This window comes from Tympanuchus pallidicinctus, unplaced genomic scaffold, assembly GCF_026119805.1.
Source record: "Tympanuchus pallidicinctus isolate F22 unplaced genomic scaffold, pur_lepc_1.0 scaffold16, whole genome shotgun sequence".
In the NCBI taxonomy this organism is placed as follows: domain Eukaryota; kingdom Metazoa; phylum Chordata; class Aves; order Galliformes; family Phasianidae; genus Tympanuchus; species Tympanuchus pallidicinctus.
In genome coordinates this window covers 2,208,545-2,226,731 of record NW_026294679.1, presented here as the reverse complement: position 1 = coordinate 2,226,731, position 18,187 = coordinate 2,208,545, and the positions used below count along the sequence as shown (strand labels likewise).

At 46.5% G+C, this 18,187-nt stretch overlaps 1 protein-coding gene across 1 annotated transcript; it reads right to left on the bottom strand.

Moving 5' to 3' along the window:
* Window positions 1–9,096: 9,096 nt before the first annotated feature.
* CLRN3 (clarin 3) lies at window positions 9,097–18,186 on the bottom strand. Its single transcript, XM_052677070.1, has 3 exons — window positions 17,831–18,186; window positions 12,217–12,396; window positions 9,097–10,186 (listed from the first exon to the last, which is right to left on the bottom strand). Exons 1-3 carry the CDS (start codon window positions 18,057–18,059, stop codon window positions 9,912–9,914), a joined length of 684 nt encoding a protein of 227 aa, XP_052533030.1. The 5' UTR covers window positions 18,060–18,186; the 3' UTR covers window positions 9,097–9,911.
* Between the last annotated feature and the right edge of the window lies 1 nt (window position 18,187).

Sequence of the window (18,187 nt, the reverse complement as noted above, 5' to 3'; positions counted from 1 at the left end):
ATAAAGAATTGCATCTCTTCTATTCCAGAATCTACATTTCTCTTGCAAAACACTTCAGTTCCTGACTTCCTAGCAGAGTTCTTTCTCCAGTCATTTTCCTATCTAATTAATCCTTTGCCAGTTTGAGTTAACAACCCAGTAATTAGCAGCTCACTGGTGCCACCGGAGGTCAAAGGAACAACCTTATCTGTTTAAAAAGCCCCCGTTTTAAACACTGTTCCTTAACACAGCTGAGTTACTTGCTTTCCTTGTCTTGCTTTTTTCCACAACCGTTTTTATTTGCTCCCATTTTCTAATTTTATCAGCAATGATGAGTAAATAGGATGGAAAGCCTTACTATTTTTCCTGCAATCTTTGTGCTTTCTTAGCTGGGAGGGAGACAGATGTAGTGTACTTGACTTGGGAAAAGCTGGGTTATGGTTCAAGAAGGGCCTCAACTTTGTGGCTCTGGGCAGCCTGGTCTGGTGGTTGGTGACCCTGCACACACAGCAGGGGGGTTGAAACTAGATGATCATCGTGGTCCTTTTCAACCCAGGCCATTCTGTGATTCAGGGGAAAGAGAAGTGGCTAAATCTCAAAGGCAGTGTGAGCGGGGAGGAGGATGTTTGCTCTGCTTGAATTCTTGAAATAAATGCATTGGTAGGGCTTCAGAAATAGATTGGTCAAAAAAAACCCACAACCATAACCTATGACCCCAGCTCCTCCATGTTGTATTGTCCTCTATGCGTGCATTTACTGTCACTTCTAACTAACAAATATTCTTACATCAGTACCGTTGGAAATGCTTAGCATACAGAGCTATGCTTTGCTGCCTTCCTGAAAAGTTTGCAGTGAGGGTGTTTTTTTCCTCTTAAAAGTAGTTATCCAGAAGCATTCTGCTCACAGGGACTGAAATCCAGTAGCAGCTTTCGAAAGCTTTCCATGCAAATTTTTTATTGGACAAATGGTGAACATTAATCAGCAGTAGTAGGTACCTGTCAAGACAAAAGCACTAATGAAGTCTGCATTGCTTTAAGTAGATGAAGACACAATAATCTGAAATTCAAAGTCTTTCCCAAAATACCCCCCTGGCTGGAGAGAAGAGCGAAGGAAAGACATAAAGTCTCTGCATCAGTTTGATTTACTGACTGCAGGCACATTGCACATAGTGTAAATCTCGCTGAGATGAGCCATTTACATACTTGGATTAAGCCATTTGGGTTAATTTCATTGGGGGAACTGCTTGCAAACTAAGTAGATCTCTTGAGCACCATGTTGGCTTGCTGAGCCATTTTTGTTAATGAAGTTTTTGTTTGTAGAGATTTGACTACAAGTCCAGGACAGAGTATTAAATACAAAAAATCAAATTGAAGTGTTAACTGCATAAACAAAGGCCAAAACCCAGACGTGAATGATTGATAATGCAAACTACTTTTAGACACACTTGCAAATATACGTGTCTGCATCCAGCTCACCTACTTTTGAATTGAAGGCTGTTTCAAACCCCTGACAGTAATAAGAATTATACTGTAGTCCAGATGTTGGGCTTGGTTCTCCAGAGTGGTTCTAGGTTAGCACGTGAGGTCTGGTTTGCTTCTTTCTGCCAGTGGCTGCTCAGGAGGCCATGGCAGACACTGACTCAGTGGGAATTGTAATAAGTTGATTTTGCAGTGCAGAGCATGAAAGTATTTTTGTAAGAAGCTGAATAATGTAACTGGCTGGATAACTACAAATCCAAGAAAACTCTTCAGGCAACCAAGAGTTGCCCAAGAGCAAGCAATTACTGAGTCCCTTCAATATAGAAAGGTCTTGGGCAAAGATCAAGTCTAGATCATGGGCTCAACCACGATCACAGAACATCCTGAGTTGGAAGGGCCCCATATGGAGCATCGAGTCCAACTCCTGGCTCCACCTTCATTCTGGCTCATGTACCGGAAACTGGGACCCAGAATCACTGAACCTGTCTTTAGGACTGAGCTCTTACCATCATCCACTTCACCAAGGTGGGTGGTTTCCTCCTACACCTGCAGAGACTGGAGAGACCGAGTCAAGAGTAGAAATGGAAGAAGGTAAAATGTATCCCCACCCTCAATGGCTGGCACAGAGCTGCCTGGCTGGGATCAAGGAAACCCACCTCCCACTGAGCTCAAAAGCTGAGGTATGATGGAGAGTTCAGTAAAAAGAGATCGTATGTTGGAGCAGTGGAAAGAAGTAAGCTATTCTTCCCCACAAGAACACTGCCTGGGCCTTTGCAAGGAAGCTACCTTCCCTGGGCAGACTACAGGTGTCAGTCATGATACCTGAGGCAACAGCAGAGCACAACTGCTGGCAGAAAATGCGGCTTTGCTGTCATTGTAGAGAAGCTCTGGCTTTCCTTCTGATCGTAATGGCATTGCAGGTGTCTTCCTTTTGAGTTAGGGCAGGATGGGAGCACTGGAGAGCGTAGTAAGAAAGAAAAGGAGAGCCTATAGGTTAATGAAGCTTCAAATCCTTGTTACAGCCTCTGGCAGTGCATAGTTAAAATACTTCATCCATCCTTTGCAAGCAGAGCTCTGCTGGGCAGCACTTACTGCAAGGATCCTCAAGTCTTGACCTTCTGGCATTCCTCTGTGCTTCTGCTCCCTTCTATAATTTCCTGTGCTCCTTCACCTCTTCTCCAGACCCCAGTGACCTTTGTGATCTCTTTATTCTTTGTTTCACATCACTTCTCTTGCATTCATCACAGGCTCCTGTAGGCAGAGAGGTACCTGAAGCATCCATCCATCGGCGAACGTTGTAATAGCTTTGGGGCTGTTCTGTTTTTTTGCCTGTCTGTAGAAAATGCAGTCAGTACAGGTGTCAGACTTGCAGCAGTGCTGGATGTGTGGGAAGTGACGCAGGAAGTGTTGTGCACGCCCCAGTAGAAATGCAGTGAGATATATATGTATATAAGTTTGGAATTCCAGGAAAATCCATTTTTAAAAAAAAAAAAAAAATATGGCTGTGGGAGTTGCATGGCATTTATTAGTTCATCAACTTGATGGTAATGTTCCTTCATGCTTACTGTAGCATGTTGTTCATAGTATCTTTGCCATATCCTGCCTGAAGACAGTGACTTCTTAGAAGTGGCTCTTGTTCTAATGGTGAGTCTCTCCCTGTGTGATCCCCTCTCTGCTAAGCACCTGCTGGGGGGCTTTGACTGCTCCCAGGCAAGAGATCACTGCCCCATCCTGACACTGACAAATGGAGCCCTTTCATTTGTTACACTTTCAAACTAAGGCTGGCCTGCCATTTTTATGAAGGAATGCACTGGCTTCAATATCCACCTCTAAAAAGGATTTGGGGCAGCAGTGGCCCTCTGGGCAAATTCCCTGCCATTGATCAGCAAAGCAGCTGACAGCATGGGAAGAAGAAGAGGAGGAGGATGAGCTGCCCTGCCCAGTCTGCACCACCCAGCCATGTGCAAAGACATGAGATGCAGCCCTTGTTTATTGCTGTGTCTCAGTTCAGTGTGCAATGGAAGAGAGTTCACAAATGCTCTGACAGTTGTAGGTTGTTTTTGCCAGCTGTAGTAGAATTGGTTCCACAAAATATGTCTGGCTAAAAGGTGGCTTTACTTCCCAACTAGCAGGCAGCAGTTCAGTGCAGTTGTAGGTGTCTGCCATGGCTGGCACCTGCTGTCCTCTTGGAGAAAATTGGGCTCTTTCAATTACTTTGATTACTTACATCTGTGCAATCAATTAAACAAAACTCCAGGGCTTATTCTTTCAAGCCCATTCTTTCAAGCCACAGAGTGTCACTTGCAGTAAGTAACAGCATCCTTCTTTCTGTATTGAGGATGAAGAGTGGTATCTATAGGAAAAAGTCAGCACCCAGTTCTCTCCTTTTTCTTACCAAAGGAGTTTTGAGTAACAAAAATTGCAGCTCAGTGCAGCTCTTTCATACCTCAGTTTCTTTAACACTCTGCTCCGATAAAGAACTGATTGATCCTCACATGTCCTTTCTTATCAGCCTTCCCTGGCACTGGTTGTGCTGCTCAGCCATGTGCTGCCTAAAAGCACTTTCAACCATCATAGAAAAACTTCCCAAGCCTAACCGAGAGCCTCTTTAGTTTCAATTATAGAAATAATTTCCAGATTGGAAATATTCACCCTCTGGCTGCAGCAAAATAGCTTGAATGCACACCTGCTTGCAGGACCCTTTGATTTCTGTGGGCATATCTCATTCATTGTCTCATATTAAAGCTAGAGGCTCTATTAAAATCCAATATACCGTGCAACGGAATCTGCAGGGACTGTTGTGGTATTGGTAACAAGAGGCTGCAAACTGCATTTAAAACTTAACAGGTGTACACATTTAAGCTTTGTTTTGGATGACATCTTCTTGTGTTGTTATTTCTCTCTTTTTCCATGGTATTCTCATTTGCAACCTGGTGTAGGGAACCTGCTTTGGCAAGGGGGTTGGACTCGATCTCTGGAGGTCCCTTCCAGCCCCTACAATTCTATGATTTCTGTTGGAGGAATAGGTTGGAACAGGTTGCCCAAGGAGGCTGTGGATGCCCCATCCCTGCAGGCATCCAAGGCCAGGCTGGATGTGGCTCTGGGCAGCCTGGGCTGCTGGTTGGTGACCTGCACACAGCAGGGGGTTGGAACTGGATGAACGTTGTGGTCCTTTGCAACCCAGGCTAAATGTGCCTTATTTTGAAGGAACTTGGGTCACTGGAGCATGGTGCCAGGAGTGGGGGCAGTGGGGTGAGGGGAAGGATGGGGGTGAGTCACCTCCAAGACGGGATCAGGTACTAAAGGCTGATGCTCTGAAATGGGCCCCTAATGGTGTTCCCTTGCTCACAAAAGACAAATGAAGATGGATGAATATGTATTGTCAGTTTTCTTCTCATCAGCCTCTACAGCTATGCTGCAGGTAAAATGTCATGCCAGGAAAATGGTAATTTATGGCTTGAGCAACATTTATCAATTAAAGTGTTACTTGAGAGGTGTGTTTTGCCAGGCTGCTCTGCCTTGACTGATGTTACTGGGCAGCACTTTTTATCCCTGTGCATGCTTAGTGTGGCTTTTGCTTTGTTCCCCCTTGGTGGCTGGGGGCTTGCTCACACCATCAGATGCAGCAGATAACCCATCCCTAGAGGAGCTGAAGGCCAGGTTGGATGGGGCCCTGGGCAGCCTGGTCCAGTACTAGATACGATATCTACACAGAGGTGCCTAATGCTTAGTGTTTAGATGACTTGAATGTAGGAATTCGTTTAGTGCCTTCCCCCCTTTCTCTTCCCCCCCCCCCCCCCCCCCCCCCTCTGCTTCAGAACACGCACGAGAGAGCTGGAGAATTTAATGGCTGAAGCAACAACTGCTCTGGAGTCTCTAATCCACGTTCTCTCCTCTTTAAAGGAGGTTGCTGAAGGGAGGAAGAGATTAGTGAGGATATTTTGATCCCCATCAGCTTCAGCTTGCGGGATAAACACGAAGAATTTCCCCATCATTGTCATGTTAATTGGTTCACAGCTTGATCCAAACCTCCCTAAAGTCGATGAAGGTTCCCATTCTTTCCAACTGCTTTCATAAAATCGGCAGAAATGGTTTTCCAGGCACAGGCACAGCAGTTCAGACCTCAGTCGTGGGGCATTAACAGCCTTCTCCCTCAGAAAGTAAAAGTTGTGTTAAGAATTGGGAAAAGCCTCGAAGAAGTGGTTTGTGGCTCTAGAAGGTGCAGCTCAGAGCTCTGGCAGTGATGAGGTGGTGGATGGGGCCATTAGAGAACCTTCTGAGCTCTGCCAGGCTGCCAGGTCTTCGTCCCCATTGCTGCCCACTCACCTGTCCCACTCTTCCCATGCTTACCTATGGGGATTTATGAGAGACAGCATCCATGCTGTGTCCCTTCATCATGGCACTCTGTAAATGGAGACTTAACACTCACTAAGAAGAGCAGAAACTCTGCACCTACCTGGATTGTGGGCAGGAGACAGCAATATGTATACTGAGCCCCAAAGCCATTAGGAAATTAAGCTGTATTTTTGTTATAACTAGTGACTTCCTTTAGAAGTTCTCGTAATTAGAGTATCATCCATCTTTGAGTGCTTTATTAGCACTGACAGTTACCTGGAGGCTCTAGACAGACTGAGCACCAGCATGTTGATATATTGCCCTGTCCTGTCACATCTCATCACTGATTTCCCTACTCTGAATGGCAAACTCTCTGCCCAAAGAGTCCCATCAGTCTGATGGAGCACTGGAATACAAGCAATGGAAGATCAAGCTTTTACCCTTACTCTGAAGATTGAGGCTGTATAAAACTGTATTTTGTGTTTCAGCCTTTTCCACCAGTCCTGTACGAGGGGGCCTTTAGTCCATGCATTGCTGTGCTCCTTTCCAGAGCATCCACAGATGCGGGGAGGGCTCAGTAGAGCACCTAGGATCAACGTTTCTGTTGTTATCTGTGTCTTAGCAGAGCAGGTGAAATAAACGTATATGTAAGGACGATGCTGGTAGAAGGTTTTCTATTTTCTTCTACAGAAGAGGGGGAATAAAGGCAGTATTTGAGGCTGGGAAGGGGACTGCTGCCCTCTTATGGCTTCCGAGGCGCACAGCGGGGAAGGGGCTGAGAGGAGCCCCCTCCAAAGGTCTGAGAGGCTCAGAGAGAAGCCCAGCTGGCCCTCCCCGACCCGGGGCTGGATGGGGGGGATAGTCGCTCCTGATATACCTGGGGATTTCGAGTGTTTTGAATACCATAGGTGGAGCAGACAAGCCTGCGTTTTGGTGTGCTGTTGTGCACCCGCTCTGTGGGGCTGGTCTCCAAAAGGAGAACTTTGTGCTTTCTGAGATGTGCTGTGTGTGGCACTGTGTCTCAGTGGGTGTGAGGTGTGTGTATCGTGGCAATGTCCCACTGCTGGTGTCTGCGGCGTGCATCTGTGGGCAGGAATGGGTTGTGGTGCAGGTGATGGGTCACCCTCCCACAAGTCAGTGACTGATATGCTAATAATACCAAACCTGGGGACAGGGGTTTAATTGAGTGTAAACACATCGTGTCAGTTGACACAAATTTTAGGAGTCTAAGGGGGTGATGTTTCCTCTAAAAGCAAAAATATGGAAGTGTTCTGTGTGTTATCAGTGAGCCCTGCTTCAGCACAGCTTGGCTGCAAACATCCCAAAGTGTTCTGCAGCAGCACTTTGCTGCCCGTAGCCCAATTCCCTGAGGAGCATCAGTGTAACTCATAGGAGTGTCTGTCAGCACACAGATCCCATCACCTAGAAAAAAGTGGGTTCTGAGCCTCTTTTGTTCAGGAACATCCAGAAGAAGGACACTTAAATTCAGACCAGATGAAAGATTTGAACGCTTGCAGTGCATCTCTCCAAGTGGGTATTGCTCTGCTTGGGGTTCCCTGCAGCAGAGCTCCCCTGCAGATGCCATCTGCCCCACTTGGTGCTGGCTGCAGCTGGGACCCACACATGATGCGTGTGCCTGCGAGGGCACTCTCTCGTGCTGTCCATTTTCATACAAAAACTCCTCAAGCTGCCTTTATACTCAAATAGATTTCATAAGTTTCATTTCTCATTTGCAGAGGAGACACCTGTAGAAAAAGCTGTGGTTGTGCATTTATCCCCATCCGTGTGACCAGATCTGACATCCTGTGGGCATGCTGCCACCTCAGCCTGTGTTGGTTTGGAGCTCTGCCCCGTACGGCCAGAAGGGTGACGCTGACTTTCAATTCTGACACTTCTGTAATAAAAGCCATTACCGTGCTGGTGGTTTGGCTCTCAATTTAGAATGGCGATGGTTAATTCTGGGGTTTCCCCGTGCTTTTAAATAGCACGAGTCAGGTGGCTCTTTAGTAGAACTGCTCCTGGGGGACAGGAATTGGTTTTAGGGGCTGTGCTGCGGCTGATAGCAGCACTGAACAGCACTGCTGTGCTCTGCTTCCTGCTGCTGAGGGCTCTGACCACGCTGTCACAAGGAGGTGCCAGCACCAGGCGTTACTCTGTGTGTTATCGACTCTTTTCTGTGGCTGCTAATTGTTCAGGTCATCGGTAATTTACTGCGTGTTCAGCAGCTTGTGTGTTTTCCAAGGAAAAAGCCGCTGCTTTTTGGCAGCTCTGCAGCAGAACTTCTCCGTAGGGTGAAACTTTGAGTGAAGCATAGGGCTAGAAGAGATTTGGGGGAAGTAGGAAGCAGAGCTGCTGTGGCAATCACTTGCTATCAAACAAGCCTGGCTGCAGGGCCAGGATTCGCCTCACTCTTTCCCTTGGCACTGCACCTCCACTGCTGGCAAGTGATGAATGGGTAAAGCTACTCTGTTTAGATAAGGTGGGAACTTGGTGCCGACAGTCCGTGCCCTTTGCTTCTTTACCTAAGGGTAACTGCCAAAATCTGCTCTTGTTAGGAGAAGGAATGTACTGAACAGCTCCATTCATTTCAATTCTGGCTGGCTGGCAGGAGCCAGACTCATTCCTTTTTTATACCCTAAAAGCAAAACACAGGGCTGGTTTGTGTTGCATTCTCTTTTTTCCTGCCTCTGTAGCAATGCAGTGTCAGCCCCTGCTCCATCTCCTCTTATGAAGCTTCTCTTCAGGAAATGGATACCTGAACCACCTGTCTCTTTGCAGACAGCAGCACTCCTTCCCACGCCCCAACACCCTGCGGGCAGCAGCTCTGCACAACAGGAGCCCCGAAGCGATGCCGAGCCGCTCCTTCGCCCAGCAGGAGCCGCCTCTGACACTGCTCTGTTCCACCGACTTCACTGCTCTCCAAGCAAGTGCCTGATGGCAGCGTAAGTGCGCTGCCTGATGGGTGCTGGCGTGGTGCAACACTGACAGATGCATGCTGAAACCGTGTGAAAAATTTTGCAGCCAAAGCAAAACTGGCAAATGTTTGACTTGCTGCCAGCTTAGCTCGTGGGTGCAAAACATCTGATACTTGAACTGAAATGTTTACAGCAGGGAAAGTCGTTCTAGGCATGGTTCTTGTCAGAGAGAGCAGATAACGGCTCTCGTGGCACTGAGCTATCCCATTCCACAGGTCCTACAAACCCTGTTCTATGTTTCTTTGCTCTGCCCTCATAATGCTTGGGTATAAATGCTTAAAACCCTCCTTTTTGGCTGCTCTGAAAGAGCAAAGCTGTGAAAAGCATAATGCCTTAATCCTGAAGCTTTATTTTTTGGGACATAAATAATGAGAGGTCACCTCTTGCATTGCATCTCCTCCTAGAGATGCTTTACTTCACCTGTGAGCATCTCTTGCATCATAGGACAGATGCCAAGCATGTGCAATAAAGCATTGTTCTTACAGCTGCAGAGGTAGGAGAGGAGGAGCAGAAGGTGCTGGCTGCTCTGCATGGTTTAGTACTGTCCTGCCCTTGGATCCCAGACTGCACGCATGATGGATGCGATGCCTTCAATCTTCCCATCGTCTGCACCCAAAGGGCAGCGATGCATTCACAGTGACACACACCCATGGCAGCCACAGCAGCCCTGCTCTGTGTTACAACAGGTCCAGGAGGTGGGAGTTTTGTGGGGCACTCAGGAAGGCAACCGTATGGGGTATGAAGAAGTGAGCTGGCCCTGAGTCCTTTGTGCTATGGCTTTCCAAGCCTGGGCCGTGGCTGTAGCAGCCTCTCAGGCATGTGGGGCTGGTGGCTCTTAGTGCCCCTTTCCTTTTAGGGGAGAGTTTCTGCTGATCCCTCTGGCTACAAGCAGTAGTTCATCCTGCAGGCAGGTGCTGGTGTTGAGTGCTTCTGCTCAGAAGTGCTCAGGCAGCATATTTCCAATGGGAGCTGATAGATGTTACCCAACATCTTTCATCAGAAGAGTAAAATCAATCTGCTTTGAAGAAGCAACAGGCTGTTTTGTTAATCGAGCTATGCACGTCACTTCAATCTGAACACAAAAGATCAGCTGGGATTGTCCATATTAATCAGTCATTTTATTTTAGACCCTCTTTTTGGGTCATTAAAACAGAATGACGTCTTTTGATGCGTTTTCAATCGGCCTTTCCTGTTCTTTCTTCTTAGAATATCTTGCATGGTCATAGAAATAGATGATGATAATAGTAACGATGTTGAAAATGATGCTGAGCAGCAGGATCCAGTAGGAGTACTCATACCTGTGTTCAGATCCACTGTGTGTCAGTGACAGAGAAATACATTTGATGGCCAACTCCACAGACATGTCATTGCCTTCCACGTTCACAGGAAAAAGTATCATGACCAAAAGCGTGAGGATTCCTGCGAAGTAAAAGCATGAGAGTTAGAGGTGGGTCTGTAGTATTATGTTAGAAATACTTGTGCTGAGTAGCTCTGTAAGTCTCTACTTAATAATATTCTCTTTAAGTTAGTGTGGATGCCTGCAGAACAAATATGATCTGGTATTTTCTGTCGTTAAAACCTGAGGATGTCAGTACCCAGTGCTACTGGTAACTGCCTTCTGCTAGATTAATGGATTCGTGCTGGCTATCCTTAGCTGAAGTCATTTAATGTTATTTTTTTCACTGAGTTTAGTGCTGATGCATATAATATATTCACTCCTCAGGTGATTTGAGGTGGCCTACTTGATATGACCCCAAATTCATGGGATATGTGGTACAACAAGTGGATGAGACCCTGAGCAACCTGCTATGGGCTCGGAGTTGGCAGAGCTCTGTGAAGTAGCTTGGGCTTAGCATCCTGGGGTTCTTTTCTCCCCAGCCTTTTCAGTGACTGTGATGAGCCAAAATGAGATCTCTTACTGGATCTGTACCTATTTCCCACAGCCTCCTTAACATACGTCGAGTTCTGCCACTTGGACACGGAACCAAACACTGCTTTTATTTCCTTGCTCTCACAGTGCAAGCAGAGATATAACAAATGGGCACTGGTGAAAGTATTCCCCCCCTTCCCTCCAGGCACACCGTGTTACCAGTGCTCCTGCTGACATTGGGTCGGGATTTAGCAGGGAGGACATGGGGATTTCAGGCCATCTGGTACAAAGATTAAGAGCCTTCAAGATACACGTCAAACGATGCATGATTTTTTCATCCAAATATGCCTGTGGCAAAATCAGCTTCCAGGTCACAGCTCTTAGAGGGCTGTAAAAAGTAACTGCAATCCTCAGCCAACGTGTGGGTTACTTTCTCATTAACACTTAGTTTGGCAATCCCATAATTCTTCCATTTTTGGGTCAAGGCTTACAGACTGCAACTGCAGCAAGGTGTGTTAGGAGCCAGCTGCAAGGGGATGGGGGCTGTGCCCCCGGGAGCCGTTTGGCAGAGTTCATGGCTCTGAAACTCAGCATCTCCACCATCTTTTTTCCTGTTTAGGGAAAGTTGAAGCATATTTTGATCTCCACAAGTGCTTTTTAAGACAATGAAATGTATTTTACTGTGACTCAGGCCTTCTGTCCATCTTCCCTTTGATGTTAGTGCTGTTTTAGATGTATTTGGTTCAACATATGTTTCAGAAACAAAGCTGCAGTCCATCCTATTGATGAGACCTTAGAGGACTATTTCACAGGTAACCCAGGAAATGTTATGCTATAAATAGCATGAAATAGTGGCACAGAATCTTCAAGGGGTTACAAATTGCTCTGCAGTCACATCCAATAGGGACACTTCTCAGTTCTGCTTTGATTCTGCATTCACCCAGAGGGTGGTGAGGCACTGGAACAGGTTGCCCAAGGAGGCTGTGGATGCCCCATCCCTGCAGGCATTCAAGGCCAGGCTGGATGTGGCTCTGGGCAGCCTGGGCTGCTGGTTGGTGACCTGCACACAGCAGGGGGTTGGAACTGGATGAGCACTGTGCTCCTTTGCAACCCAGGCCATCCTATGATTTATGAGCGTAGTCTATTCTCCTTGGTGTGTGTCATGCATGAAGTGATTCTGCACCTGCTGGGGCTCTTCCACTTTGCTGCCAGAAAATCCAGCCTCCTACAGACTAATGCTGCTGCTCGATCAGTAGTTAAGCTAATTCTCAGATATCCCTAGCAGATACGGTTAAAAATAAAGCCAGCTGAACAGCTGGCACAGGTTTCTCAGAGAGGTGATGGTGCCCTGACCTGCAGACACCTAAGGTCAGGCTGGATGGGGCTCTGAGGACCTGACGGAGCTGTGGGTGTCCCTGTTCAGTGCAGGGTGGTTGGACCAGATGGCCTTTAGAGATCCCTTCCAACTCAATCCTATGAACACGTTTTCAGTTGTTCCATGTTATAAATATTTCTTAATGAGAATATGGAGTTATCTGTATGATGGGCACAAAGTGGTCAACGTGGACACATTACTCACCACTGATGGCATTCCAGGTATAGACTCCGATGGGTCCCAGGAAGGTCTGGTAGGGGTTGCTCACAGTGTTGGTGCACGTAAAGCCAGAGCTCAGGAGGGAGCTCAGCAAGATGAGAACCAGAAGCACGATGATGGCCGTGTTGATGCCTTTCGTTCCACTGCTGCTCAGACCATCTGCAACTGGGAGACAGAAGGTGCCCAGAGTGTTTAAATGTGCCCAGCAGGTCAAGGCTTACTGACACCTAGTTAATTGTAATTAAAAGCTAACAACCAGAGATTTGGTTGAGCTGTAGAGATGCAGCAGGAGCTGTACGTTTGGCTGCAGCATGTAAGCCCAAATCTGCAATGGGATGGAGGTACCTTAGCCTGAAAAAAGTGCACGCCTACTAATCCAACTGGCACAGAAACCTGTGGGTTAGGTAGCAAGCTTCTCTTCCTTAATGTTTCTGAGAGTGTTTCATCTCGACAAGGCCAGGCAGAAATTCCATGCTAAGCCTGCCAGGAAGCTCACTGCTCCTGCCCGTCATCCCATCCCTGCTGGCTCTACAAACATTCTAAGTCTGGTGATTTAAAACTTGGTTTCCACTACAGATTATTTCCTTTCAGTGCACCAGCAATCCTCTCGTGTGGAGTAAATCTGACCAGGGAAACAGCCCCTAAAAGTCCAGCCAGCCAGATGTGTTTGTAGGACAAACATGCCCAAGTGCAGCCATGCACGGATGGATGAGACAGGGCTGGGTGTTGAGCTGGTGCTCATATCCTGTTACATCTCCCATCTACCTCTTGCCTCATCCCACAGGAAGAAGTAAGGCTGGGGAAAGTGTCTTCTGCCCTCTTTTGAAGGAAAGATGCAGCTCCTGCTTTTTGTTATCAGGGAGCATTAGTGCATCTCAGGGCTCTCCAAACCCACACACAAGGAAGCTCACGGTTTGCACCTCTGCCCCATGCTCCAGCTTGCTGCAGTCCTCCTGTGCAGGTTGTTGCTGTTTCTGTAGCTGTGTGCATGGCTGGCCCAATGCACTTGGTACGTGCAGTCAGCCTCTTCAGGACTGTAATCAGTTTATTGTTTTACCTACATCCTTCCAGTTATTTGATACCTATGCAGATAACGCAGCATACTCAAAGTGCCATTGCAGCAGAGCTACACTGAAATATAGTATCCTCCTTTCAATTTAAAGCTTGAGAAGGCAACTGTAATGTGCCTGAGGCTGCCTGAACCTATAACAGATCTGACATCAGCGTTGTCATGCTCTGCTCAAAAAGGCGTTGTGATAGACGGCCATCTGCAGGGAAACTTCCCCTCTGTGCTGTTCCTCATGCAAAGCCCTTACTGCAGTGTTCAGCTAGTTTGGGGGAATCATAGCAGTAAAGAGAACAAAACCGTAATAAACAGCCATAAAAGGAAAATAAACATTCAGAGCAAAAAGAAGAGCTGCTGGAAATAAATTAAAAGGAGAGCTTTCATCTCATTTAATGTTTTATTTTTAGTAGAAGTTAATTTCGGTTTGAACAAATGGCAGGTAAGGATGCGTTATGGAAATGAGATGCAGATTTAAGCAATTCTGCTAGAAGAAAGGGAAAGACAGGCATGCAGGAGGCATTGCTCAAGGAAATGGAGGTGAGCTGAGCAGAGCTATACTGGTGTGTGTGCTGAAGCAGCCTTGATGCTGCTGGCTGTTGCCTACCACAAGAAACACGCTTGAGCCTGAAGCAGACAGCTGTGCATGATTTCCCTCTGGCAGCCTCCCTTAATTTTATCCTTGGGAACATTCCCAGAGCTGACGGCTGCACCCCCTCATTGCACTCCTTTTGTCCTAATGGCAAGCCACCACTCAGGGGATGCACTTCTGCCAGACTCCACCTGTTGCAAGCATTCCTGCAGCAGCACAGAGCTGCAGAAAGTTTGAAATAAAATGCAACTTTCTTGTCAGCAGACATTTTTCCAAACAAGACAGGCTGTGCAAACTAGAGGATTCTCCAGTAGCTGATCTGCTTGAATGTGACAGAAATACCCCCTGTGTCAGGGTAGAACAGCCTGAGTGCAGAACAAAAGCAGAGGGCTGTGCCTCACCAAGTCTGTCATATTTCCCTGAACCTCCTTTTCCTCGTCTGTAACTCTCATACGGTCAGATTCAATTTCCCAAACTTTCCGCTTGGCACAGGGTCCCACCAAGGATCTGGAAGCTGATGAGAACTTTGCTGAATATGCAAGTGCCAGCAGAATTCAAGCATTTGTTCTGTATTTTAAAAGGTAGAAAACGAATCAATTCCTCTGTGCCACAGTCAACTTCTGAGACTTCCTGGAGTGCTGCTGATTGCTGGGCTCTGGGTGCGCCTCTGCACCTTGCTCACTGCTCTGTGGGTCTGACTTGGAAACCAGCACAGCTGTCACTGTTGCAAGAAAATGTGGTTCCTTTCCGAGGTGAATCTTTAAAGCAGCTGATGGAGGCTCTAGGGATTGAAGTTGTTAGATAATATCTGTGTTTGGCCAGGTTCTGAGCATCCTCAGGGCCTCTGGAGCAGCCCTGATGTTTTGTTGCTTTGTTAAACTTATCCATCGTGCACTGTGTGCTTGTAGAGCCTGTATTTTCTTTGTTTTTGTCTTTCACCTTTAGGCTCTGAATTTCTTTTTAATGGTACAGTATCCAAATGATAATATTGCCTTTGCAAAGGCTCAATGTCAAATGAGAGAAATCCTACCGTCTTGGGACAGACTACTTGCTATGTTCCTATAGGTAAACGTTGCCCAAGGAGGCTGTGGATGCCCCATCCCTGCAAGCATTCAAGGCCAGGCTGGATGTGGCTCTGGGCAGCCTGGGCTGCTGGTTGGCGACCCTGAACATAGCGGGGGTTGGAGCTGGATGAGCACTGTGGTCCTTTGCAACCCAGGCCATTCTATGATTTCAGTTTAAAATCAGTATGCATGCAGGTCTGTGAAGTATTTCTCCTGTTTTAAGAATGCACAGTATCCTACTTAATACAAAGCGTGACAATCATGCCTAGTATAGGACCTAAGCATTAATTTTAAATGAGCTCATTTTGTCTTGGAGACATGCCTGATGTAGCTAGTGAGGGATGCAGGCATGTCCATATTTAGAGTACTCAGGAAGCATCTTCTCAGCAGCTGTTGGAAACAACAAGCAGCTCCTGAAGCTCAATTGATTTATCCATCTATAAATGGTGTGCATGTGAGAACTGCCATGACGCTTCCTAAATGATGAGCCCAAAAATTTAAATCTGAAGGAAGACAAACTCCAGTGATGACTGAACTGTATGTGGACGTGCAAAGAACTGATGGGATGCTTGGCAGTACCAAGGCCCTGGGGTTTGGTTGAATTCATTGCTTTACAGGCAAAGGCAAAGCACGCCCCAAACTCCTGCCAGCCTGCATCCTCTGCTGGCCCTGCTCAGCTCCCCATGGGCAGAGTCCTGCTTTCATGCAGCACCCTACTCAAATCAGAAAGAACACACCTGGATGGAGCCAGGTGTAGTGCCTGAGTCACCTGGTGTGGGCAGGTGTAATCATATATAAGCAATTGTTGTAAATGCGTATTTGTTTTTCTAAAACTGCTTTGGTTATTCTGATATGACAGCAGAAAACTAGTCTGAATGACTTGTGATTTAATAGCTGTTGGGCACTGACCTCAGTATAGACACTGTTAGGAATGCTGCTGCACTCAGCTTTTTCACTGCAACGTAATCATTGCAATGTGAACTGACATCCACAGTACAGCTCTGTCACATTGCTAATCTGGGTGCCTCAGGTGTAATTTTCATACTGAATTCAGGTGGGAAAGAGCTGGGAACCATCTGGGTGTTTAGATCAGCTGTGCTCTGCCTGGGAGGGTTTGTCTGCTCCTGGTGGTGGGACATCTCACAGCCTACCAATAAAACCAGAAAGCTTTCTTCAGGTTTCAAAGCTATTTGACCTGCTCTCCCAAAAGACAGCAGTGTTTCTTCTGACTGCCTTCTCTGCTCTTTCACATGTGCTCGTGTGAGCGTTGTGATTAAAGCCAGAAAATGAGTGCAAATCCTTGTGCTTTGCAGCAGTGTCCAGACTTAGCTAACTTGGGCTTTTATGAATATTTCTGTTAATGTCAGCACAGTCCTTGTGCATAGAGGTAGTTGTGCTGAACTGAGATCAGTATGCAGCCTGTGGTTGCATTTGGCATGCATCACTTCTTGTTGCTGTTTTGCTTTTTCTCATGCTTTCTTTCTCATACTAAAGTTTTTCACACTTTTGTAATACCTTTCTCCAAGGTCTTGTTAGGTGAGCCCTATTCTTTTTTCCCCTGTTTTTTTACCTTTATTTTTTCCCACGTAGCATCTCTCTTCCCTTGTCTCTCAATTCTTCTCTTTGTAACTATTCAACTATTTTTATTATTTTTCTCCTTCTGCTCTTAATTTTAGCACTGAGGATAAATACTGACAACTGCAAATGCAGAAATAAATAAACAAATAAATAAAACTGGGCTACATAACAACAAAATATGAACAGCCTACAGCTTTTTGTGCTATTTAAGAACCTCAGTCCAAAATCTTGGAGACAAAGAGCCACCTGGAAAAGGTGTCGTCTCACCTGTGCCTTTGGTGAGGGCCTTATAAAAGATGACAAGCTATGTCATAATGCTTACTTCACAGATGAGTGGTTAAAAGAAATGAGCAAAGGTAGGTTTTGAAACACGACATGCTTCAGTTTAATAGCATCACTTAGAAATGGGATGGGGTTCTCTTGAAAGAAGAAATAAAACGAGTATTTTCCTTTAAGTGCAGGTCTGCCAGATACATAAACACCATCTCTGTCTAAATTATCTTTACGTGTTTTGCTCTTCTCCCTTCAGCGATTTCAGAACCTTTCTCTATACAAATGATGCTAATTTGATCATAGGCAGGCAAAACGTTTTAAATCAAACGATTAATTTAACATAATGAAATTTAAAGGAAGCCAAATTAGTTTTGTACGCCTTTAATGAAATGCTAATAGAGTGTTGCATTCCTGTTTGTCGCTGAAAGCTTCTGAAAATTAAAATCTGTTTGACACAAATTCAGATCCTGTATTGTTTCCTCCTTTGGAGGCATTGGCTAAGGCCACACATCATCAGAAGTTGCCATTGGTAGCAGCACTTCAGCATCTGACTGCCTTTCTTGGGTTTTATTTTATACCACTTCAAATCCTTGAGACAGTTTGTAGATATTTTCATGGATAATTTCATTAAGGTTGGAAAAGGCCTCTAAGACCCCCACATCCAATCCCACCCCGCCTGCACCATGCACACAAACCATGTCCCTGAATGTAACCATAGGGGGATTATTCGGGTTGGAAAGACCTCTCAGATCCCACAAACCAACCCAGCCCACCCTCCCCATGCCCACATCCCTCAATGCCACATCCCTGTGGTTCTGGAGCCCCCTGCAGGGACAAGGGCCCCCCACTCCCTGGACAGCTGTACCAGTGCATCATCAGTCTTTTGGAGGAGTTTTTCCTAATACCCAACCTAAGCTTCTCCTGAGGTTCTCACTGAAGGTCTTACAGCTGTAGATGAAGGAAGAAGGGCTGTTCCTGCACCCCTGTTGCCACCCAGGCTGGCACCCACCGCCGTGCACTATTCCTTACCTTGGAAATTGCTAGCTGAGATCTGCAGCCCGGAGTTGATGACCTGAGCACAGGTCACTTGAAAGAGCCCATACGTGAGGCTGACAGTAGTGGTAGAGTTCCCTCCAGAGAATCTGACCTCGCTGTTCATCCACGCCTGCGTTCCCAGAACGGCACAAATGATGACAAAAGATGCAATGCTGGTGAAAAAAGCACCTCCATACATCAGCGTTTTCTGTCTGGTTGGCATTTTGGCTGGCAGATTTGCCACAGGTTCAGATTTCCTTCCCTTCGGCCCTGTTGGGCATACGGTTGTTCCTCCTTTTGCTCCCTGGAACCTGCTCTGAAAGTTATCCTGGTAAACTTTAAGCAGGCAGC